The sequence below is a fragment of the Myxocyprinus asiaticus genome, chromosome 18 (assembly GCF_019703515.2).
Source record: "Myxocyprinus asiaticus isolate MX2 ecotype Aquarium Trade chromosome 18, UBuf_Myxa_2, whole genome shotgun sequence".
Taxonomy (NCBI): domain Eukaryota; kingdom Metazoa; phylum Chordata; class Actinopteri; order Cypriniformes; family Catostomidae; genus Myxocyprinus; species Myxocyprinus asiaticus.
Genome location: NC_059361.1, coordinates 26,587,017 through 26,613,781, shown reverse-complemented (window position 1 = coordinate 26,613,781; position 26,765 = coordinate 26,587,017). Strand labels below are relative to the sequence as shown.

The 26,765-nt window shown below is 39.1% G+C and overlaps 1 protein-coding gene across 2 annotated transcripts in view; it reads right to left on the bottom strand.

Moving 5' to 3' along the window:
- LOC127456504 (splicing factor 3B subunit 3) overlaps positions 1-26,765 on the bottom strand; it is a 41,898-nt gene that overhangs the window by 3,346 nt on the left and 11,787 nt on the right. For both annotated transcript variants that reach the window (XM_051725030.1, XM_051725029.1), the window contains exons 13-24: positions 26,431-26,582; positions 25,636-25,791; positions 25,395-25,550; positions 23,678-23,821; positions 23,042-23,164; positions 22,798-22,952; positions 15,057-15,231; positions 14,311-14,516; positions 10,110-10,266; positions 7,724-7,849; positions 6,865-7,077; positions 6,281-6,379 (exon numbers count right to left, since the gene is read on the bottom strand). In XM_051725030.1, coding sequence (XP_051580990.1) covers positions 6,281-6,379; positions 6,865-7,077; positions 7,724-7,849; positions 10,110-10,266; positions 14,311-14,516; positions 15,057-15,231; positions 22,798-22,952; positions 23,042-23,164; positions 23,678-23,821; positions 25,395-25,550; positions 25,636-25,791; positions 26,431-26,582 — 1,862 coding nt within the window. The remainder of the gene's footprint in view (positions 1-6,280; positions 6,380-6,864; positions 7,078-7,723; positions 7,850-10,109; positions 10,267-14,310; positions 14,517-15,056; positions 15,232-22,797; positions 22,953-23,041; positions 23,165-23,677; positions 23,822-25,394; positions 25,551-25,635; positions 25,792-26,430; positions 26,583-26,765) is intronic.

Genomic DNA, 26,765 nt, shown 5'->3' with positions numbered 1-26,765 from the left:
AGTAGTTCAAATGTTTAGGCAACAAAAACACAAATCACAAAAACATTTTTTTTTAAAGCTGAAGAGTGTAATTTCCACACCACTAGGGTCAGCAAGTGTAATTTAAAAAAATAGTCACTACTCCCGGCCTGCCTTCATTGGTTGTACAAACTAGTGATGGACCAAAACAAACATTTTTGGACAAAACAGAAAATTGGGCACACTGGGCTGAAAAAACAAACACATTTTTAATTTTTAATTAGACTTTGTTCAGAATAATTACATTCTAAATGGTATTAAGGATGCACCAAAACCACTTTTTCTATAACTTCACATATCATAAAGTGGAGTAAACAGAAAATCTTTAACTACTCTACAAGGCAGCAGCAGAATTAACAGCAATTCAAGTTAAAATGTTCATCAAAAATGAAGACAGTTCTATTGGCAGATCTTTTTTTTCTTATTGTATCTGGACCTGGAATGTGAAATGGATTTAATGAATATTTTTAGTAAGGGGTCAAAATTAACTAACTAACTAAATCACACAAATTTGCTGGGAATAAAATGCCCAAATACTTAATGCCCAGTTTGGGCCTCTGGAAGATGCCCGGCTGAAAAGCCGGCGCTGGCCAGTACGCTGTCAGAGCCAAAGCTTCAGATTTAGACCAATTGACTCTGTATCCCGAGAACTAGGAAAAGGAATTAATAATTCTGTGGAGGCAAGGCATAGATCTAGTAGGGTTGGAGATGAATAATAAAAAATAATCTGCATAAAGCAAAAGCTTATGCACCACACCTCCCGCAACCACCCCTGGAAAATCATCTTCCTTTCTCATCGCAGCTGCTAATGGTTCCAGGGCAAGACAGAACAATAATGGGAAAAGATCCAGAGTAAAATAATCTGAAATTAATCCATTTGTTTGTACCGCCGCTACCGGGTGTCTATAACGTAACTTAATCCATCCAATAAAAGTATTCCCGAACCCGTACATTTCCAAAATCTTAAAAAGATCATTTCATTCTACCATATCAAACGCCTTTTCTGCGTCAAGTGAGATGGCAGCGACCAGAGTATGATCATTCGCCACTGACCACATAATATTGATGAAACGCCTAATGTTATCAGAAGAGCTGCGGCCTTGAATAAACCCCACCTGATGTATATGTATAAGAGATGTCATAACTTTACTTAATCGGTTAGCCAAAATTTTTGACAATATTTTTACGTCTAGCTGGATCAGGGAAACTGGACGATAACTCTTACACTCGCTTGGATCTTTGTCCTTTTTAAGAATCAGACTGATCCGGCTTGTGTCGGCAATGCTGACGAAGGTCGTTGCTGACATGGAGGATCTTGCTGCAATACGTCGATTGATCACTGCCATGGAGACTACATTCACTGAGAAGGTTACAAGAGTGGTGGATGTTGAGAAATGGATCGATTATCTGGAGTCACTGGAGAGGGAATTAGCTGCTAAACCACTGGTGACCAAGGCAGACTTGGAGCGTGTCATCTGTACAAACAATAGTATGCAAGTAAAAACACCATGGGACCAAGCAGCCATCATACCACTCAGGAAGGAGACTGTCTCCAAGAGATGAACGTAGTTTGGTGCGAAAAGTGCAAATCAATACCAGAACAACAGCAAAGGAACTTGTGAAGATGCTGGAGGAAACAGGTAGATCATTATCTATATCCACAGTAAAACAAGTCCTATATCGAGATAAACTGAAAGGCTGCTCAGCAAGGAAGAAGCCACTGCTCCAAAACCGCCATAAAAAAGCCAGACTACAGTTTGCAAGATCACATGGAGACAAAGATCTCAGTTTTGGGGAAATGTCCTTTGGTCTAATGAAACAAAAATTGAACTGTTTGGTCATAATGACTATTGTTATGTTTGGAGGAAAAAGGGTGAGGCATGCAAGCCGAAGAACACCATCCCAACTGTGAAGCATGGGGGTGGCAGCAGCATGTTGTGGGGGTGCTTTGCTGCAGGAGGGACTAGTGCACTTCACAAAATAAATGGCATCATGAAGGAAAATTATGTGGATATATTGAAGCAATATCAAGACATCAGCCAGTAAGTTAAAGCTCTGTCGCAAATGGGTGATGACTCCAAGCGTACCTCCAAAGTTGTGGCAAAATGGCTTAAGGACAACAAAGTCAAGGTATTGGAGTGGCCATCACAAATCCCTGAACTCAATCCAATAGAAAATTTTTGGGCAGAACTGAAAAAGCATATGCAAGCAAGGAGGCCTACAAACCTGATGCAGTTACACCAGTTCTGTCTGGAGGAACGGGCCAAAATTCCAGCAAGTGGAAGGCTACCCAAAATGGCTATCCAAAATTTTTGACCCAAGTTAAACAATTTAAAGGCAATGCTACCAAATACTAACAAAGTGTATGTAAACTCCCCCCCACTTTAGGCCGAAAACAGCATTTTATGCAATTTATGGCCAAAATTTTTACCATCCGAAATATCGGTGCATCCCTAGTAAAAATACAGTACCACCCAAACTCACACCACTAATTGAGCCAATGTTGCTGTGTCAGGTTGGACAGGCCGCTCAGAGGAATTTTACATAGCGCCACAGTATTTAAACTTTAAATTAGAGCCAGAGAGATATGGGATTTTTGAAAGGATACCGATTTTAGAGGGGGAAAATTCACAGATTACCGATATAAGTGCAGACCTTTTCTATGTGGATTTTGCACCGATATGACTATGCAAAGGTACTCAGAAGGCTGCTTTTTTAAATATTTTTAATCAAAGAATATTTGACATTATTATTATACATTGTCAACAAATTCTAGAAATGAACACTGAGAAAATAAAGAATAAATAAAAATACAATAGCTTAATAAACATCAGTACTGTATGTTTTTTATCACTCAATTGCTGACCATTAAAATATAGAATAAATAAAAATAAAATAAATAGCTAAAACATCAGGGGCCGGTTGCACCAGCTATATGTACGTTACAACTTAGCCTAGTTGTGGCGTAAATGGGCACAAAGTCAAAATTTATGCCCTACTAAATATTTGAGCGTTGCACCATTACATTTATGTAGGACGTAACCCTACGTATAACCTAAATATTTACGGAAGCCTCCGACCAGGAGTAACGAATGGAATAAAAAAAAAAAAAAAAGCAGGCTCATTTAATGATATCAATGAGCTCATGTTTTGGTTGACAGGCTTCAGTCCTTTTGACATATATGATGGTGTTGGCATTTACACTCGTTTACATTTATGAGTGAAAAAAAAAAAAACACGTACTTTTAAGCGGCTCTTCAGTATGAAACCGATCTAACGGTGCAGTTTTCTGGGTGTGTCGCCCGGTGTCAAGTTTCAACACATTCAAAATATATATAGGATATTAAAATGAATAAAAGTCTATTTTTCCAGCCTGTTGTATTAGTATTTATTTATCACCCCTTATTCCTTTTAGATACAGTTCCTATATATTATTATTTACACAGGGCAAATATACTATTTATTAAATCTACTTTTATTATGGTTCTATTTTAATATCTGGAAAACCAGACTTATAAATATTACATTTTATAAATGCAACGACTGGAACTGTTCGGTTGAAGGGGCCACCAAACTGTGAATCCTGAACAAAACATTTTGGTGAATACGTTTACACATTAGTTTCCACTAAGCTGAAAAGCAATGAAAGTAGCTACGTGGTTAGCTAGTTAGCGATGAGCTCTTTGTCATGGAGAGTAAAAGATGGACCAGCAATGCGTCTCACCAACTAGGTAACAACGTAGCGTGAAATCAAAACTCAGACACAATCCACCACCGCACCGTTGTCTGTTGAGCTGCAAAAAGATGCTCTGATGTTGATGATATCATTCAATCTGCTACATTACTGACTAGGGATGTGCGAGACTAGTCGACTAAACGGTTCTGATGCTGCTAGTCGACACTGGAATTACTAGTCGGTTAATATTTCCCCCCATTAAACTGATAATAATTTTTACACATTTACATTTGGCTTTATATTTTTATAGAGGCTGCACTTAAATTACGGTCATATTAATGTTACATATTTTAAATAGAATTAATAATACAAATATTATATATATATATGTATATATGTATATATATATATATATATATATATATATATATATATATATATATATATATATATATATATATATATATATATATAAAAGAGAATATCTGGAACAGATACAGAGTTTAATTTCACCTCAGGCTGCGCGTGCTTCTTCCCTCTCTCACCCGCGGCACGCGCAGGAAAATATCCTCTCGCTAGACAAGCAAACTCAGCATAGTAGTTATGAAATCACATCAGTGGTGCGGGAATCGGCTTTCCAAATGTTTGAAAGTCCCTATGGATGTTTTCACATTTGAGTCTTCTTTACATCTGTGCATGCTTGGATGATATTTTTCTGCTGAGCAGGCTTTTTCAAGCGCAGGATGGCCGAGTCAAGTCCCGTCTTTCACCAGACCATGTCGACGGGTTAATTTTACTCATCAAAAAATGTATGCTTTTAAGTAGCCTAGAAAATAACTGTTTTAGACTAGGTATGCAATTTTTTTAATCTGCTGATTAAGAAGGCTATTTTCAACGAGGTGCCGACTACTTAACGTGTTAAACTATCTTTGATTCTGTGTGCACGTCATGTTTAGAATACAATAAGTTTAATGCAGGCTACATCACAGGCCTATTTTTTCTATCCTCTAGTGACATTTTTTTTTTTTTTATATCTGTTATTGGTTAACGTTCTATACCGAACAGCTGTCATTTTAGATCAAGGGCTAATACACGACTGCACGTCGTGAAATACGCGCAACTTTTCAGCGCATTCTTTTCTCTCCCATAGATTTGGCTTAGTCTACCTGTTAATTATTTTCAACAATGTCCTGACTGTTTTAATATGTTAAGTAACTTTTACTTGGTGATTTCCATTTTGAACAGGCTTTTAGGGTTGTTCCATTGATCCTGCACTATTCATTCAATTGTTTTCAATAAATATGTCTATTAAATATTCGCTAATGTTGATTCAGTTAATGCGTGTCGTGGTCTATATTTAATGTACAATGATCATAAATCAAGGCGAGCACGTCGCAGATAAATGCCCCTTTTCAGTAGAAGTTAGCATCGGATTTGGAATAGATTAAGTATTTTAAATGGGTCACATAAAAACATTTTTTTTTTTAACTGTTTTCTGAAGGTTGGTTTCTCTTTAGACTAATCGGTTACAAAACTTCAGTTTAAACGACAGTCAAATTAGTTGTAGCGCACATCCCTATTACTGACTGCACTGACAAACTATAGCTGGCTAACATAAACAGATGTGATATGGTTGTCAGGGACAGGGTTAACGTTATATTAGTTATATAAAATGACATGGTCATTGTTCATTAACTTTCCAGTATGTATTTCACAAACTAGTTAGCAATTTACAGAGAAGAGTGTGCTCAACTCCGCACCGCTGAACTCCGCCCTGTCTGCAGAGACACCGTCAGCTCAGAGTCATCTCTGTAAACAGTGGAGTCGGAGCACACCCTGCTGGATAAACTATGTAATGACACCAATTCTAAAGCATTGTTTTCTGCAGTATATGTTCTGAAAAAAGTTCATATCTGCGCATATCGGTAAACATATACGCCGATACCGATATATTGGTGAAAGGCTAATAATGATGATAATATAACTACTTGAAATCTATCTACAAATGGCTTACTTATTATAGCCATACTATATGCATATTAAGCTGGAGATATTAATACGAGAAAGAATTTGATCATCGAAAAAAAAATCAGCTTTCCAATTAATTTACTTACATATACCCACATCTGACAAATGACAATGCAGCCCCCACAGACATGCAACAATGAGAAGATTCACAGTAATACATTCACAACAACCCACCCAGTCCACCTCTGTCTGGCTTACACATGCTTTTGGCCTGTCCATCAAAGCTAGGTGCAAGTCACTGGTGGGCAAATAGGGACTTTCCCTTGTGTCAACCTGAATTTTTTTATGCTCCTTATTTGCACATAATGATCTTTGGCTATGGGACAAGATTTGTTGCTTAGATTTCAGAACCAGTGTGTGGAGTCTAGCCAAATATATTTTGGGGTGCAGGTCTGGGTGTGTGTGGGGAAAAGCAACCACAACACCAACCAGACAGACAAAAAACACTGACCAAGAAACAAGCCGTCATGGACAGCTCAATGCAGAGGCTCTTTTGAGCAATTTCTGGAGTCTGTTAGACACAAGGTATTGAGTAAAGAGATCAGCAGATGCATCTACCTTTTGTGATGCTCCGTTAAGCAAGCCTCTGTCCCACAATGCTTTGTTACCTGTGGGGTCCTCATCAACATCATCACTGGTGTTGGGGGGCAAGCGGACCTGAATATAAACACTTGATCAGTATGTGTCTGTAGCAATTGATTATAACACCTCAATTTATTAGATTTTAAAGGGATAGTTCACACAAAACAGTATGACTCTTTTTCATCCATGGAACACAGATGTCACCAGTCACTTTCATTGCACCTTTTCCCCCATACAAATGGAAGTGAATGGTGACTGAGACTAAAATTCTGCCTAACATCTCTTTTTGTGTTCAATGGAAGAAAGTAATACGGTTTGGAACATGAGGCTGAGTAAATTATAATATCATTTATATTTGGAGGAACTATCCCTTTAAAAACTGATCTAATATTTCCCTGAAAATGGACGTCATCTGCATTTTGAAATGTAAAAAGGAAGAAATGTACAAATCTGAATTATAGGTTTGTTCACACTGGCCTGGCAAATATACTCAATATCCAGCACATCTGTAATTCTAGTAATCTCAAAGTTCCCAAAACCAAATAAGTGACGAGACTCACAATGCAGATATTTCCAAACTTATCAGCGGCGGCCATCGTGTCATAATCAAGCAGGCAGGCGGTCGTGACCCAGCGTGGATATGTATCGTCAGCGAAGATGATGAGTTGGTTCTCATTGCGTCTGTAGCGCACCCAGAATAGACTCTCCTGAACATCAGACACAATCACACGCTGCCCAATGGTGTGGATGCCCGTCACTAAGTTTGGAACGTGCTGCAAGAACAAGACCATGACACTAAGTGCATGTAGTTTAGAAGTGTGTACTATGTGCAGCACTAAAATAAAAATAAAACTGAATGCAGACATTCAAATCAAAATATAAGACTATACTTTACAGGAATGCTATATTTAAAATAAAAATATTCAAGAGAAAAGGAATAGGGTGGCAAACTTTAATGGGATAGTTTATCCCAAAATTAAAACTGTCATCATTTGCTCACCCTCATGCTGTTCCAAACATGTATTCCATACAGCACAAAAGGAGATGTTAGGAATGGCATCTTTTTTCTTATACATTAAAAGTGAATGGTGACTGAGGCTTTATATTCTGCCTAAAATCATCTTGTGTTGAAGTCAGTTTTATTAGCCAAATGCTCAACATAACAATTGCAGTACAGTCATATGGGTTGGAACACCATGAGGGTGAGTGATGAAATACCCTTATGATATAATGCTTGCCAAACTTTGCGTTCTGAGCTTCGGTTTTAATGCTTTTCATGTGGTTATGAATCCACGATGATGAGTTTAAGACCAGTGTGTCACTGACATTACTCATTCAAAGCTTTAAAAAAAACAACAACAAAAAATAAAAAAACTAGTAATTTACTTCCTTTGGGATAGGGCTTTTGTGACTCCTCACCTTGTTTTCACACTTGCGGAGAAGTTTCTTCTTCCCCAGGTCATAGATGCGCAAGAGTTTGCCCACTCCCACCAACACTCGCCCCTGAAAGGGAGCAATAGCCAGGGGCATGTCCTCCACAGGCGTCTGTAAATCATAACCCATTGTAAAAATCAATTCACCTTCACACTTGTCTTGTTCTAAGGGGAGCTGCCAATTAGCTGGGGTCAGATTTACAAAACTTGAATAATACAATTCTTAACTACCATTTCTTCTTATTTTCTAACTTATGAAGAAAGTTAATATTTTGTAATCCTTAAAAGACGTATGCTCATCTTTTTTTTGTTAAACCATCAAAGCTTATAGCTACAGTGCTGTGAATAAGTATTTGCCCCCATACTGATTTCTTCTGTTTTCGTGTAAATCTTATACTAAAATTTTTCAAAAATTCAAACAAAATCTAATAAAACAAAGGCAATCTGATTAAACACAAAATACAGTTTTTAAACGATAATGCTATTTACTGAAGCAAAAAAGTTATCCAATACCAACTGGGCCTGTGTGAAAAAGTATTTGCCCTTAGTTACCAAATCCCCAAATCTATGAAACTGCATTCATAATGAGGTTCAGCTGGACTAGACAGACCAAGGCCTGATTCCTGCCAGCCCTGTTCAAATCAAATCAACACCCAAAAAGAACTTTTTCAGCAGCATGAAGTTGGCTAAAAGGTCTCACCAGTAGCACACTATGCCAAGATCGAAAGAAATTCCAGAAATTATGAGGAAAAAAGTTGATTGAAATACATCAGTCTGGGAAGGGTTACAAAGCTATTTCAAAGGCTCTGTGACTCCAGAGAACCACAGTAAGAGCCATTATCTCCCAATGGAGAAAACTTGGCACAGTAGTGAAATTTCCCAGAAGTGGCCGACCTTACAAAATTCCAAGAAGAGCACAGTGATGACTCATGCAGGAAGTCACAAAATAGCCAAGGACAACACCAAAGGAACAGCAGGCCTCTCACTTAAAGAAAAGAGGGACAAAGACACTGGTCAAAAATGGCATCCATGGAAGAATTGCGAGGCGAAAACCACTGCTAACCCAGAAGAACATTAAGGCTTGTCTGAGTTTTGCCAAAACACACCTTGATGATCCTCAAACCTTTTGAGAGAATGTTCTTTGGGCTGATGAGTCGAAAGTGGGACTGTTTGGAAGACAGGGGTCCCATTACATCTGGTGTAAATCAAACACAGAATTCCACAAAAATACTGTTATGTATACATACATGCCTACAGTCAAGCATGGTGGTGGTGGTGTGATGGTGTGGATGCTTTGCTGCTTCAGGGCCAGGGCGACTTGCAATAATTGAGGGAAACATGAATTCTGCTCTCTACCAGAAAATCCTAAAGGATAACCTCAGGTTATCAGTCCGTGAGTTGAAGCTCAAGCGCAACTGGATTATGCAGCAAGGAGTAAGTCCACCTCTAAATGGCTCAAAAGAAGCAAAACGAAAGTTTTGGAGTGGCCTAGTCAAAGTCCTGACTTGAACCTGATTGAGATGCTGTGTGCAGACCTTAAACAGGCAGTTCATGCTTGAAAATCCTCCAATGTGGCTGAACTAAAGCATTTCTGCAAAGAAGAGTGGGCCAAATTTCCACTACAGCGTTGTAAAAGACTGATCTCCATGTTATCGGAAGCATTTGGTTGCAGTTGTTGCTGCTAACAGATTTGTATTAGACTGCACTACGTATGTGTATGTATGTATGTGTCTGTGTTTGTATGTACGTATGTGTATAACTATTTTTTATTATTATCTATGTCTTGCTGCTGTTTTTGTATTGTTTTACACTGGAAGCTCATGTCACCAAGACAAATTCCTTGTATGTGTAAGCATACTTGGCAAAAAAAATTACATACTATATACACACACACACACACACATATACACACATACATATATATATAAAAACTGTATTTTGTTTCCTCAGGTTGCCTTTGTTTCATGTTATCTTGTTTGAAGATCTTAATTTAGTATGAAAAATATACAAAATTAGAAGAAATCATGGAGGCAAATATTTTTTTTCACAGCACTGTAGATACCTTCCTACAAACTTATAATTTTCCACAAAAAAAGATTTTTGTAAATCCGGCCCAATGACACATGGATTTGGAACAAAGAATCACTTTGTCTATAACAGTTAACATAAATATAAAAACATTTTCATTTAATGGAAAAGGAGCCCTGGCCAGAGCACCAAAACCAAAAAGTTTATTTTTGCAATTTGCCATGCTTAAAAGCATATCTTGGGCACATTTTATTATTTGTGGGAAATTCCAAATTCCTGAGCCCACAGCTCACACATGGGACCAATTAGTGATCTAATGCCAAGTCATTTCCAATTTTACTCACCTTGTGCAAAAACTCCAGCTTGTCCCCACTCCCTACCAGCCGATAGGTATAAATATATCCCCCACCAACGGAGCGAGGATTTAGTATCATATCTCTGGCTACGCCCACCAACACATACCAGTCATCACTTCCACTGGAGAAGCGACATACAGCCACACTGCAGAATAAAAGAGACACAATACAGACATAAAAAAACAAGTTGAGATGAGGGAAAGAATAAATACAAGACATGGCAAGAGGGCTACCTTAAAGAGGACATATTTTTGGGGGCCTGGGTAGTTCAGCGAGTATTGACTAGTGATGTGCGAGACTAGTCGACTACACGGTACAGCTGCTACTAGTCGACACTGAAAACAATAGTCGATTACAAAAAAATAAATAAATACAAGAATCGTTCAAATTACTGTCATTTTAATGTTACGTTTGAAAAAATAATACATTATTTTTAAAAGTATATCTGGAGCGAAAACTAAATCTTTTATTTTACCTCAGACCTCGCATACGTTTTCTTCGCGTCAGATCGTGATGGGCTAAAAAATAACCACTCGAAAGATGAGCAAGGTGTGGGAGTATTTTGACTCAGAAGAAAATGCAAAAGTTTTATGTAAGATATGTCATGTCAAACTGGCATATAATAATTCCACTGGAGCCATGCATAACCATATTCAGTACAGACACGTAGGTGTTAGCATAGGAGAGACTAGCCGAAGCAAGCAAACACCCATCGCGTCATTCACGTCAACTCGCCGCCGCTGTGATCCTGTCCACTCTGAAAAAAATAACTGAGCTCATCTCAGAGATGACAGCAAGAGACATGCTACCACTCAGTTTTGTTGAGACCTCCGAAAATTGTTGGACTTCATCGAGCCCGAATACACAATACCAGGGCGGAAAATGATCACGTCAAGGTTGAAGCTGGCGCATCAGAACATACTCGCAAATATGAAAGAGACCATGGTGAAGATAGAGTATGTAGCAATAACAACGGATTGTTGGACATCTTTAACAACAGAGTCTTACATGACCATAACGTGCCACTTTGTCATCGATGGCAAACTCGTAAGTAGGGTACTACAGACTCGCGCCCTCGATGAGCGACATACCGCGGACAACTTGGCAGAGCACCTCCGAAGAGCAATTAGTATTTGGGGTCTGGACAGCAAGGTCACTGCCTGTGTCCATGACAGCGCAAGCAAAATAGTGCTAGCCAACAAAGATCTACTCGAATAGGAGTCAGTTGCCTGCTTCGCCCACACGCTGCAATTAGCAGTAATGGATGGATTTAAAGCTAAAGCCATGACATTGTTAATTGGTGCATGCACAAGACTGGTGAGCCATTTTCACCATAGCACTGTGGCAACTGCTGCACTCAAGAAAAAGAAAGAACAGCTAGCTTTGCCCCAACACAAACTTATACAGTCCTGCAAAACTCACTTGAATTCAGTCAGCGACATGTTTGCACACTTACACGAATAGAGATGGGCGATTGCTGCTGTATTATCTGACAGATCCGTCACCAAACTTTCAGAGGCCAGGACTATGGAGTTGTCCGATGAAAACTGGATGACCATAGAAATCATGCTACCCTTACTGGAGTCTCTCAAAAGTGCTACTACTGTATTATGTAGTGAGGCATATGTGTCAGTTTCCATGGTGTGTCCTGTGACAATGAGTTTACTGAACAGGTAAATAAATATAGGCAAATATAGACTACATTAAATATATAAATGATAATTATCTGCAAATTATTTAATCACTAAATCCTCCACTATAGGCATCTCTGCCCAGCAGCAGGTGATACAAGCAAAGTGGCCGAGTTCAAAGGGACAGTTGCAGCATCACTGGAGAGAAGAATGGGTACCGTGGATACAGAAAAGGCTGGAAGTATAGCACTGCTTGCCTCTGCACTCGACCCAAGCATCTTCGCTTTCTACAAGTGGACATGACACAGGCTGTAAGAGACAATATCACAGCGCTGTATCACAGCCTCCCATTAAATGATGATAATAACAGCAGTACTGTTAATGAAGAATATGGCACCAGCACTCCAAAACAGAAGAAAATGCGCCTGTGCTCTTTCTTTGGGGATGACTACGGTCAGTCCATGCATGAAGATGAGCTGGAGCTCTACTGGAAGGAGCCGTCTATCCCACTAAGCGAAGACCCACTTCAGTGGCGGTGTGGGATGGCCAGGCGCTTTCCCAAGCTCCATCAGCTTGCTAGTCGTCATCTCTGCGTGCCTGTGACTTCAGTTCCTGCGGATCAGGGTTTTTCAAGTGCAGGGATTATTGTTAATCGCCTCAGGTCCCGTCTTTCACCAGACCACGATGACATGTTAATTTCACTCAACAAAAATACATGGTCTGAGTAAGTGAAATGGGTATTGTTTGTTATTGTTTTACTCTTATGGATATGAATATCAGTTCCACATGATTTGTTACAGTTAGTTCTTCACATAATTTCAACAAAGTGCTAATAAATTCACTATTAAACGGTTTAATATTCAATGCATATACATTTTTATTCTGAGAATGGTTGTCTTTTTTTGGACAATATAGCCTATATGAATTACGTTTTTCAAAAGGCCGATTTTATGCTATTCCTTGATTGTTAACTTTCTTAACAGAATAGTGGTCACCTGTTAATTGTTTTTGACATATGTTGACGTAATATGTTGGCTAGTATGTTATTTGAAGAATTCTGTTAATAACAGGCTATTGATTATTTGTACTTATTGGTCCTGCACTGATCCAGTTAATTTTAATAAATATGCCTATATTGGTTAACGCTGAGTGTATGCTTTTTTTTTTTTTTTTACGACAGCCTAAATGTTAAATGATCATAACGCAAGGCAAACGCACCGCATATTTATGGCCTATTTTTTGCGGCATTAATTATGGGATTTGACTGTTTGATTCATAGATAAAGTTTTTCAAATGGATCATATGCACACACAAAGTTTTTTGACTGTCTTCTGGGGGTTTCTTACTTTTAGACTAGTCGGTTACAAAACTTCCATTTAAACGACAGTCAAATTAGTCGTAGCACACATCCCTAGTATTGACGCTGACTACCACCCCTGGAGTCATGAGTTAGAATCAAGGGCGTGCTGAGTGACTCCAGCCAGGTCTCCTAAGCAACCAAATTGGCCCAGTTGCTAGGGAGGGAAGAGTCACATGGGGTAACCTCCTTGTGGTCGCGATTAGTGGTTCTCGCTCTCAATGGGGTGCGTGGTAAGTTGTGCGAGGATCGTGGCGAGTAGCATGAGCCTCCACATGCTGGGAGTCTCCGCGGTGTCATGCACAACGAGCCATGTGATAAAATGCACGGATTGACTGTCTCAGAAGCGGAGGCAACTGAGACTTGTCCTCCGCCACCTGGATTGAGGTGAGTAAACGCGCCACCACAAGGACCTACTAAATAGTAGGAATTGGGCATTCGGGAAAAATAAAAAGGCCATATTTTGCACCTAGATCAAACCGAATATAGGTTTACATAATCTTTTCCCATCCACAATTTGCCTCTGAATTAAACAGGCTGTTTATGCTCCTGTTCCTTTAAAACTTATATGTAAATGCCTTGCTGTGACTGGCCAACCTCTGTGCACCCGAGAAGTTCACACTGTAGTTTATGAGGGCACGTCAAGTCAAATACTGAATATGCATTGATGTCGACATGGGCAGTCATGTGTTACATGCGCTCATGATTCTGACATAACTGTCAGTATCCTAAGCAGGTGCAACAATGTTCCAGCATCAAGCAATTTGTCTGTCCATGCGCAAGTAAAAATAAAGATGCAGCACAATAATCAACCAATTAGACCATGTTTAAGATAGTTATGTGGAGCGGAATTTAGGACTAATGAGATATCAAGGTGGGCGAGGCTACCTGATGTAAAACCACAAATACAGAAACCAAGTGATTGTCAAAATGTACACTTTCTTGTCACAGCTGGTCAGGACAAAAACACTGATTTGCATGGAAGAGAAAACTTTCATCACTTATTTTTATTCACTTATTGCATCACATCTGGACAGGACACTGTTTAACACATTCTAAACTGTGAATAAATGGTGGCCTGGCGAAGGAACTTTGCATTGTGAGAGTATAGTTCATCAAACTCGTTAGAAGACCAAGGCAAATCCTGTTAATATGTATATGTCCCCTTTAATCCATTATTCACTCTCTGAACCTCCCTCACCTGAAGGCTGCCTCGTTCTGCTCCAGCTGCACCAGGTCCAGTGTGTTGCCCTGGATGGGGTTGATCAGGCGTACCAGTGAGGCCCACTGCCCAGAGCCTGCCTTAGGTGCCCCAAAGATAGCTTCTGGAAGGCTCTCATTTAAAAAGGCTGCTGCCATTTCTGCAGCCAGCTCCCTTTCATCTTCTCCTGCAGCCTCCACCATTTCCTACAGTGGGCAGAAAATAACTTTTATTTATGTGATATTTGAAAACCTTTTTGAGACATTTTGACAAATGAGAAAATGTTGCGATTGTTTTGCAATGCACTCAGAAACTTAAACATTCATTTTTCACCAGTTGTTGGACTGACTTGTTTATTCTTTCTGGAGAAGCATTTACACATCAGCATAGTTGCATAAACATGATTTATATAAGAGCGACCACCACAGTAACCACGGCTTTCACATTTCATCGGACTTGTCACTTTTACAGCTTTTCTACTTGGAATTACCCTCGCAAACAAGAATCATGATTAGGCAGCCACGAAACAGCACCACAAACATGACAAACAACTTCCGGCAAGAAAGCAATGCAATTCCCCTTAGCTAATGACTCAATTGAGAAAATGAGCATATGAATCGGACACAAGACATGGAGGGGGAGAGACGGACAGAGATTAGGAGAAAACTGCAGAGGAGACAAAAATAGAGGGGGACAACAAAAGCGTTGCTTCTTTACGTTGCCCTGTAAAGGGCAGTTTCACTGACCTCCGCCATCTGCTGCTTACGCTGAGCTTTGGTGGCTTCAGTGTAGGCGTTGTGGTCAGTCTCAATCAGGATCAAGTTGTTGGTCTCTGGGTGGATGACAAACTTGCGAGGTGTGTACTGCAGTGGGAATGCCACCTGGTTGAATACAGCACCCAGTTTCTCAAGAGCCAAAATCCTGAGGGAGGGAAGACAATCCATTGAATACATCAACACCACTGTTAAAAGATTAGACCGTCAAAATTAGATTAGTTATTAAGAGAGCCGTGAAGTCAAAACCTCCCAGTTTCCCGATTGTAATTTGGAAAACAAAAAACACTGGGAATATCATATGGTGACTGACTCAAACATCAAGGATGTTATCACAAACCATTTACAGAGGTGCTACTAGTGCAGGCCTCATAAATACAAAGACTTAATAAAACTATTTAACAGATTTAAAGATGCAGGGTGTCATTTCAGCACAACTAGTGGCACCAAACTATATTACAAAAATAATGACCATTTTCAAACCACTGCCCCCAGCAGTCATTATTTGGACAAACATGTATTACGAAACTAAAGGAGTCCCAAACTGATGCCATTGGTGGAGGCAATAGGCCCTTTCCCACTGGAGGTACTAAAGCCTGTTTTAGGTACTTCCCCTGGGACTAGTACTTTGTCAATTTCGAACCCAGGGAACTATAGTTTCTCGGAACTGTTATAGGGAGGTTTTTAGCTCTCACAACGGAATAGGGACTGTGGCAGACAGTGGGAGGTGCTGCAGCCTGTGATTGGTCAAAAACTTATGCCACTGAGAAAGGAGGAGTCCAAAACCTACACCACCTCCGAGTGGTGGTGGTGTAGTGGACTAAAGCACTGAACTGATAAGCGGAAGGTTGTTGGTTCAATCCCCACAGCCACCACCATTGTGTCCTTGAGCAAGACACTTAACTCCAGGTTGCTCCAGGGGGATTGTCCCTGTAATCAGGGCACTGTAAGTTGCTTTGGATAAAAGCATCTGCCAAATGCATAAATGTAAATTTGTAAACAACTAGCCACTAGCCTGCTACTCAAGAGGATTGCACTAATTTTACAATTCCCTTTAACAGAAATAAAATGGAATGTGAATGGATTGGGGCACCCAATAAAAAGGAAGGTTATTTCTCTTCTTAAGCATAAGAAATATGACAGTGTTTCTTCAAGAAATGCGTCTTTCCCCACAGGAAGCTGAAAAATTTGGTAAGATACGGGGTGGACATGTTTTCTTTAGTGCTGGCTCAAGTAAGAGCAGGGGAGTCATTATACTGATAAGTAAACATCTACAATTCAAATGTCTGAAACAGATTAAAGATAAATTAGGCAGAAATTCAGGGGCAAAGGTTGATTTTGGCTAATATTTACACACCTAATGCTGATGATCAGGGCATTTTTACAGATCTTGAAGGGATGTTGCGAGCCGCTGGCACCCCTCATGATATAATACTGGGAGGAGACTTTAATCTTTTGATGGATTCAGTCCTTGGTCATAGTGAAGCAAAAGTGTGTAAGTTCCCTAGAGCAACACTGACGCTTCACAGGATGTGTAAAAATCTTGGTCTTACAGATATTTGGAGACTTCTGAACCCATCTGGTGGGGACTATAATTTTTTTTTTCATCAGTCAATAAGATTTATTCTAGAATAGATATTTTATATATATAAGTCCCTCTTTTCATTTGTTGATTGTTCAATTGGAAACATCTTAGTCTCAGATCACGCCCTGGTGACTTTAGAGGTGTTGCCACATATGGAGAAAAAGAATCATATAGTTGGTGCTTTAATGTATCCCTTTTGCAAAATCCTGTTTTCCAACAAATGATATAGGCTGAAATCAATGTTTATATGGAGACCAACTGGTCCTCAGTATCCTCTGTGGGCATGGCTTGGGAGGCACGCAAGGTGGTTCTTAAGGGTCGGATCATACAGTATGCCTCATTCATCAAAAAATCCAAAACACGAGAACTCGTGGCGTTGGAAGGGAATATTAATAGTGCCGAGGCAGAGCTGAAGTGCTAAATGTCGTCTGATGGCCTCAGAGAATTGACCCTACTGAAATACAGATATAATACTATTTTGTTGCAGAAGGTGGAGTTTTGGCTATTCAGGGCAAGACAGTCATACTTTGAGTCAGAGGACAAAGCAGGGAAGCTTTTGGCTAAATATAAAAAGCAGAGAGTCTTGTTCTACCATTCCCTCAGTGAACTTTTTACCTCGGCCATTGATATTAATAATGCTTTTAAAGAATTCTATCTTGATCTCTATAGTTCCACGTCTTCGTCTACTGATGAAGATATTAGAAACTTTGTGGAACCATTAGAACTCCCTAAACTGATGACAGAGCAAAAAAACTCTCTTGATTCTGAGACAACCTTGGAGGAGCTTGGCAAGTTAATTAAGGCCTTGCCTACAGTCAAGGCTCCGGGGCCAGATGGCTTTGCCGCTGAGTTTTTTAGATCTTATGCTACAGAACTGGCTCCACTTTTGTTAGAAGTTTATACGGAATGATTCAAGAATGGAAAGCTTCCGCCAATCATGACAAGCCCGGATAAGTCCGATTCTTAAAGACAAAGATCCAAGCGAGTGTAAGAGTTATCGTCCAATTTCCCTGATCCAGCTAAAATATTGTCAAATTTTGGCCAACCGATTAAGTTATGACATCCCTTATACATATAGATCAGGTGGGGTTTATTCGGGGCCGCAGCTCTTCTGATAACATTAGGCGGTTCATCAATATTATGTGATCAGTGGAGAATGATCAGAATCTGGTCGCGGCCATCTCACTTGACACCGAAAAGGCGTTTGATATGGTAGAATGGGATTATCTTTTTAAGATTTTGGAAATATACAGGTTCGGGAATACTTTTATTGGATGGATTAAGTTACTTTATAGACACCCGGTAGTGGCGCTACAAACAAATGGATTAATTTCAGATTATTTTACTCTGGATAGGGGCACCCGGCAGGGTTGCCCTCTTTCCACATTATTGTTTTGTCTTGCCCTGGAACCATTAGCAGCCGCGATAAGAAGGGAAGATGATTTTCCAGGGGTGGTGGCGGGAGGTATGGCGCATAAGCTTTTGCTTTATGCAGCTATTTTATTATTCGTCTCCAACCCTACTAGATCTATGCCTTGCCGCCATTAACATTATTAATTCTTTTTCCAAGTTCTCGGGATACAGAGTCAATTGGTCTAAATCTGAAGCTTTGGCTCTGACAGCGTACTGCCCAGCGACGGCTTTTCAACCGGGCATCTTCCAGTGGTCCAAACTGGGCATTAAATATTTGGGCATTTTATTCCCAGCAAATTTGTATGATTTAGTTAGTTAGTTAATTTTGACCCCTTACTAAAAAGGTTGAGCGATGTGGGCAGATGGGCTTCATTACATTTATCTATTATTGGGAAGTTTAATGTTATTAAAATGAATTGTATTCCAATATTCAACTACCTGCTACAGTCTCTTCCTGTAGATGTCCCCCTCTCTTATTTCAAACAATTTGATAGCATTGCGAAGTCCTTAATTTGGAACGGTAAGCGTCCCAAAATTACATTTCAATAAATTATACAGGCCATTTGACAAAGATAGGCCTTTCCAAGATTTTGTTTTATTATGCATTAGGTCTCAGACATTTGGCTCATTGGTCGCTTCTACCTGAGAGAGCCCCTCCCTGATTTTGTATTGAACAGGAAGTTCTTGCCCCTATTTCACCATTGCAAAACCTATCAAACTAACTGGAGAAGTTAAAGTTACACCCCGTTATCTCGCATTTGCACTCGGTATGGACAAAAGTGTCCACTGCATTTAATTTGGACATTTATTTAAATGTTGCCTCAAGCATATGGCTGAACCCAAAATTATGAATGGATTGTGAGGGGGGTTACTACACTCGGTGACCTGTATGAGAGTGGAGTGTTGATATCTTTTAAGAATTTTGGTTAAAAGTTCAGAGTTGTTTGTGTGATGTTTTAGGCACTCAGATTTTACTTTGCCCCAAACTTGGTATTTTGGGTGATGGGGCAGTCATAAATTTGGGGGATGGACATATAGAGAATTGGGTTCTGACCCATGTCATGATTAGCAGACGGATTATTTTAAGGGGTTGGAAGTTGGACGGAGCGCCATTATTTCAGGAGTGGTGCGAGGAGATGGGGAGGGTGGCGGCTTTCGAGGAGGTGGTAAATAGAAGGCTGGGGTTTGGAAACTTGTTTGTCAGGAAATGGGGTACTATTTTAGCATTTTTGGAAGTCTAGTTTAATTATGTATATTATATATAAATTTTTTTAATAATAATTATTATTATAGTATTATTAATAAGTATTATATGTGACCACAGGGGTGTTCGTTGGGGGTTAAATATCAAATGCTGATTTGATATGTATGTGTTGTTTTTCTCTGTGTGTACTTTTGAATCAATAAAAAAAAATTTAATTACAAAGAATGTGAAATGTCAGAATAATAGAATATTCATTTCAGCTTTTATTTCTTTCATTACAATCCCAGTGGTTCAGAAGTTTACACTTTATTATTTGGTGGCATGGCCTTTAAATTGTTTAATTTGGGTCAAACATTTTGGGTAGCCTTCCACAAGCTTCTCACAATAAGTTGCTCGAATTTTGGCCCATTCCTCCATACAGAACTGGTGTAACTGAGTCAGGTTTGTAGACCTCCTTGCTCGCATATGCTTTTTCAGTTCTGCCCACAAATTTTCTATCGGACTGAGGTCAGGGCTTTGTGATGGCCACTCCAATATTTTGCCACAACTTTGGGTCATTGTCCATTTGGAAGACCCATTTGCGACAGAGCTTTAACTTCCTGTCTTGAGATACGGCTTCAATATATCCACATAAATTTCCTTCATGATACCATCTATTTTGTGAAGTGCACCAGTTCCTCCTGCAGCAAAGCACCCCCACAACATGATGCTGCCACCTCCCATGCTTCACGGTTAGGATGGTGTTCTTTGGCTTGCAAGCTTCACCCTTTTTCCTCCAAACATAACGATGGCCATTTTGGGCAAACAGTTCAATTTTTGTTTCATCAGACCAGAGGAAATTTCTCCAAAAAGTAAGATCTTTGTCCCCATGTGCACTTGCAAACTGTAGTCTGGCTTTTTTATGGCAGTTTTAGAGCTGTGGCTTCTTCCTTGCTGAGCAGCCTTTTAGGTTATGTTGATAGAGGACTAGTTTTACTGCGGACATAGATACATGTCTACCCGTTTCCTCCAGCATATTCACAAGGACCTTTGCTGTTGTTCTGGAACTAATTTGCACTTTTCGCACCAAACTATGTTCATCTCTAGGAGACTGAATGCGTCTCCTTCCTGAGTGGTATGATGGCTGTGTGGTCCCATGGTGTTTATACTTGCGTAGTATTGTTTGTACAGATGAACAGGGTACCTTCAGGTGTTTGGAAATTGCTCCCAAGGATGAACCAGACATGTGGAGGTCTTGGCTGATTTCTTTTGATTTTCCCATGGTGTCAAGCAAAGAGGCACTGAGTTTGAAGGTAGGCCTTAAAATACAGTACTGTGCAAAAGTTTTAGACACTTGTGAAAAATGTTGCATAGTGAGGATGTCTTCAAAAATAATTACATAAATAGTTTTCATCTATCACTTAATGTCATACAAAGTCCAGTAAACATAAAAGCTAAATCAATACTCAGTGTGACACCTTTGCCTTTAAAACAGCACCAATTCTACTAGGTACACCAGGACACAGTTTTTCTTGGTTGTTGGCAGATAGGATGTTCCAAGCTTCTTAGAAGAACTGTGGTGAATTCTCCATCTATTTAGGCTGTCTGAATAGCTTCCATATTTTTATGTAATCTCAGACTGACAATGTTCAGTGAGGTGCTTTGTGGGGGCCATGACATCTGTTGCAGGGCTCCCTGTTCTTCTATTCTAATCTTTTCTATTGGCAAAAGTAATGTTTGAGAGTCTAACATTTATATTTCCTACTGACACACTAAAGCTGAAGATATAAATAACCATCTTAAGACAAATGCTTTTGTGAAACATCTTATGTGCTTAAGACTTTTGCACATTACTGCACATCCATAGGTACACCTCTAACTGACTCCGATTAGCCTATCAGAAGCTAATTGCCTAAAGGCTTGACATCATTTTCTGGAATTTTCCAAGCTGTTTAAAGGCAGTTAACTTAGTGTATGTAAACCTCTGACTAGGGATGGGAATCGTAAGGAATTTAACGATTCCGGTTCCGATTCCTCTTAAAGATTCCAGTTCCTTAACGGTTCCAGTAACGATTCCAGTAATTCTTTAAGTACCTTTTTTCTTTAAAAATAATTATTTGGAAATGAGAAATGCAATTATTTTTGTATTTACTACCCTCTGCAGTCTGTTACCAAATGATGAGATAATTTCAGATTTCTACAGAGCAGATATAATAAATCAGATATGTAATACATGTAATTGCAGACATTTTAAGATAATTACAATCCAACAAGAAATGTGATGGCATATTTCATTAATTTGTTTATTCTTTTATAAAATTCCAATTATTACAACTCTCATGCAGCTTTAATTATACATTGTCATACTAGTCAGTAACTGCACTGCTTGATTTAAGCCTCACCTGATCCTTAAACATTAACAGTTCCAGAGACAGTTTAGACTGCGTTTTGTAGCCTAATGTCATACTTCAGGCTTGTGAGATTTCAACAGTTCTTTTTTTTATTTTGAGTTGGACATTCATAACTTGCACATCAATATAAAGATTACTTGTCAATATAGTTTGCTAATATGAAATCTGTGTAGTTGAAAAATTAGTTTTAATGATTCAAGTGTATGTAAACTTCTGACTTCAACTGTATCTTAATACAGTATGTAGGTATATCAAAATCTCAATATATAATTTAAAATTAATTTAATAAATAAATTTCTCTGCGAAGCATGCTTTAATTTTAACCTGCTCCGAAACAGTTAGCCGTGTGGCGATGAACACTGGTAAAAACCGACCCACCTTCAGGAGCCCTAAAAAACAGAGTTTGCTCAAACTAAACTCAAACTTACCTGGGTAGCTACTGAAACCAGCTTTGTGCAATAGGTCACAGGACTGTAGGTGGGAAAGGGTCTAATGTTGACATGTCGGGTCGCTTAAACAAAATGGAAAGTGCCACAGAGCCTGTTTAGGGTGTTAGTTTTGAGTAACTGAACCTATAAATGGCTTACTTATAGTTTTCTCTACCCATTAGGTTGAGATGAACAATTTCAGGAGTTCAAATACGAGTATAAAATTGTTAATTAGGAGTAAAGCACTTTAATACAGAAACATTACACACGTAACCTTTAACTGCAACTCACACCTGTATCACAGCACGATTCCATGACTTAACAGTAAACAAAATTCATGTCTCTATTCTGCCCAATGTAAATAAAATGTCATTATGCAGCAGTCAGTCAGATAAACTATTCAGAGGTTGAATACCATTTCTGTCCACCCACAAAACCAAACAAATTACTTAAGATATAATATGGCAAATTCATTGGTCAAGGAGAATATTACAAATGTCACACATTTTTACAAATATACCACACTTAGCAGGAACTGAAACAAAAATAAAATAACCACAATGTGCTTGGTATTTCTCTAATATTTATATAGACTTTAATGTGGAAATGGACAATTTTGCAAACAGTTCAAAAGTTCAAACAGAAAATACAAAGCTGATGTTAGGCAGTGTATGCACAGTATGTGCGTGTTTACCTCAGTGTGTTGGTGGAGATAGCAACGATTCCCTCAGGACACTGCTCAGAAGCAAAGCCTGAGGCATATTCCAGGGTTTCATATGACAGAGGGGTCAGGTGGAATCGAGACTGATATGAGTAACTCAGCCAAGAGCGACTGGACATGGCCAGCACCTGTAGTGGTTAAAGGTCACACGAATAAATACCAAATTGGCATGTTATGAGATAATCTTTACCAGAAATGAAACTTTGAGGTGACTCACAGCTTCCTGGGCCTGCATCCGGACTCTGAAAAGCTTGACAGGACGAGAACCGAGATAACGAGTACGAGTATCAGACAGGTCTCCAGTTACTGGGTCCAAGACTGTACGCAGCAACACCCCATTCTAAAACAAGAGGCGATTGGGGTAAGACTCAAGCAATAACAAGAATCTTCCAGGAAAGCAGTTTTAGCAAGACTAGAGAGAGAGAGAGAGAGAGAGAGAGAGAGAGAGAAAGTCACATGGAGCACTAAAGGAGATTTTAGAATGTTAGCCTCAGTCACTCACTTTCATTGCATCTTCTTACCGTACAATGAAAGTTAACATTGACTGCCTTACATATTTTTTGTTTTACAGAGGAAAGTCATACAAGTTTGGAACAAAATGAGGTTGAGGAAATGACAATAATTTACGTTTTTTTAGGTAAACGATCCCTTTAAGAGTACACTAAATGCATGAAAAGTCCTTCTGGATCAACATGAGGATGAATACCTTAATCAAGACTACAAAAGTGCAAGGAAGACCACAAGACTTCTACAATGCTCAAAATTCTGTTACACTCCTAGCTGGGAATGGACCTGAAACCTCTGTGTTATCAACCCAGAGCACAAGCAAAGAATAAACAAGTGAGTTTCTTACCTGCAGTCCAATGTTGAGGTAAAGGAAGCCAATGGTGCCCTTTTCTCCAAGTTCATCCTGCTTTTCCACTCCACCCATCTCCACGATACAAAGAGACTCCGGCTGAGCCGGAAGAGCCTGCATACTTAATGGCTGCAGACAATCCTGTGCAACAAAGTACACACTTCATACACAAAACCACATCAAAAGGACTGTTACCGTAAGTGTTTGGTGGGTAAGGCTGCAACTAACGATTATTTTGATAATCGACTAATCTCACGATTATTAGAACGATTATTCGGGTGATTATTGCAACGATTAATCATTAGTTCTTTACCGACTATTCAACATGTGCCCCGACTTAAAAGGTTGTATTAAATGTGCTTGCTAACAATAAAGACAAAATCATCTTTTAAAAATTCCTCTAAATGACATTCACTGAATTAAATGGAAAAAATACTTAAGTTTAATTCAGTAAAATATTCACTGCAAAAAATCCTATTAAAAAGTTTTTTTCTTGTTTTCAATTTAAAATTGTCTAAAAATCCTTAAAACAAGATACATTTACTTGAGAAGCAACATAAGATATTTAGACTTGCTTTAAGCTAATGTATCTTAAATAAGTGTATTTTGTATATAAGTGTATTTTCTACAAAATACAAATACAAAATATACTTATATTCAAGATCTATTTTCAAAAAGCAAGTCTAAATATCTTATATGCTGCTTCTCAGGTGAATGCATTTTTTTTTTTAAGAATTTTTAGATATTTTAAAAAATTTGTATTTTTAATAATATATTCAACATTCTCAGATAAAACATTTATCTTCTGCTGTATTGCTGCTAAAGAAAATGTACGTTGTTTTAAAGGAGTCTCAGATATTTACATTGGAAAACAAAAACGTATTTTGTTGCAGTGTATAATGGGGCAAAGACTACCCTCTCTCACCTTTCTGTTCACTTCAATCCATTTTTAACTCACCAAAAAAACAAAAAAAAAACTCTTATTAATAAAGCTGCGTATTGCCAGTAAGAAATGCATAGTGACACATATATTATGACTGAATAAGTCGCGAGCCATCACGTTATGATCTAGCTGCAGCAAGCGTGCATGCTCGAGGGATGAGCGTCCCCGCGACAGTGTGTGCATCAACCGGGTGCAGTTTCAGTCTCTCCCTCTTAGATCGGGACACTTGGCGCAACTCATAGAAGAGGCACTGACCGCAAAGAGAAATGCCAGTTTCGGATTTTGTAGTTATTTACATGACCTGCTTCCTTATTATTTGAATTTTAATAAAGCTAATATGCATTAAATATAACTGCATTAAAGATGTAACACCGGGGTGTTTCCTTTAAAGACGCTCAACACGCAAGTTTTGCTTTAGCTTATTTCACAACGAGAGTGCTTCTGTATTTACTTTTTTGGTATTTTTCTATAATTCCATACTTCACTATCTACATCACCTGTAGATGTTTGAAAAGGTTATAGTGCATCTGGACTACGAGCTGTGTTTTCTTCCTCTCCTTAATCCGGCACGAGCTGCAGTGCTGCTCTTGTGCGCCATCATAAGAGTTTCATATGATCTTATGTTATGTTAAATTAGATCAAACGACTAATCAACAACGGAAATTTTTGTCGATGTTGCCAATAACGTCGACTAATTTCAGACCTATTGGCGGATAAAGGATGCCCAAGTCAGCAGATTGTCAAATGAATGCAGGTCAGTTAGCATCTTACGGATGGATCTAGGGAGATGATTCGGACGGTATTGTCCACCAACCCAACAGCCAGGAAACGGGAGCGCTGCTCACCAGGGGGCACGTTTGCCAAACTCATGCACACCACATCTGCAGACATCTCTTTCCGCTCGGTATATTCATTGAGCTGCCCAGACTATGGGAAAAGAGAGGGGAAGAATCTTAACAGGCAGGACACTTCAAAACTAAATATGAAACTGTGATAATTAAGACATACATACCGGGTCCATCTCAAAATAGACAAGCTCTCCTCCAGTCAAAGCAATGACCACCTGTCTCTGATTGACAGCACAGCGGACAATTGTCTTCTTCCCAGGAGTCTTCCATTCATTGACTCGCTTATCTGCACGGATGTGACGGATCCCATCAGGGTAGACCTGTTGCAGCAAATGCGACAAAACAGTGTCCATGAGAGACAATCGAAAAAAGAGAATGATAGAGCTTTTTACGAACATTTGGCAAGGTGTTTCCGACACATGGAGATGGGCAAGCACAAGAATATTCCAATATCAATCAGAATGGTCATATTTTGGTTATGCAAGTGTCATGTAAATGTATTAAACTGATTTCCATAAGCAATTTAAAGAAACATTCGGGTTTCTAGAAATTTGAATTCAAAAGATGGCATACGCCTTTATTAAACAGAAATTGGGGTCATTTTAACACATTAATTGGAATTTCCACTGTGACTGAACATTCATTTATATCTGTGCATGTCCAAACAAGGATAATTCTAGCTGATGTGATGAATTATATTAATGATATGTGTAGTATGCTGATTACATGCGTTCCGGAACATTTCAATAGCTGTGGAGCATGCAAGTCTAAATGTCTTTTCAGAATAAGGGCTTAACCACAATACAGAAAATGGTGTATGCAAATATGGTCATTAAGTCATAAAATTATGACGATGGCCCAAAGGAGTCTGATATACAACAAGCCACCAATAAACTTTAAAATGGGGTTGAATGGCATATTGTACGTGTTTGTGTTTGGGAACTTGATGTAGAACTCACTTGCACGAGTGCATCTTCCCCTAGCAACGAGCAGGACAGGGTGGGTGTTGTGCCCAGGAAACCAGAGTCCGTCACTTCTTCCACAGTCTCTCCGATAGACAGCACCAGGGTGGCATTAACGAAGGACACAATGATGTAAGCATCAAACTCATCTGTGAACAGGAAACCCACGATGCTCTAGCAGTTCTTTGGTTGGAATGTTTTGCCACATGTGGGCTAATATATAACCAGAAAAACAAACCAACACTGGATGTTTACATGCACTAATTTTCGTCAATCCAAATAAATTCAATCCAACTGCAGATTCCAAATGTGCTGTTCTATATGTCCCCTAA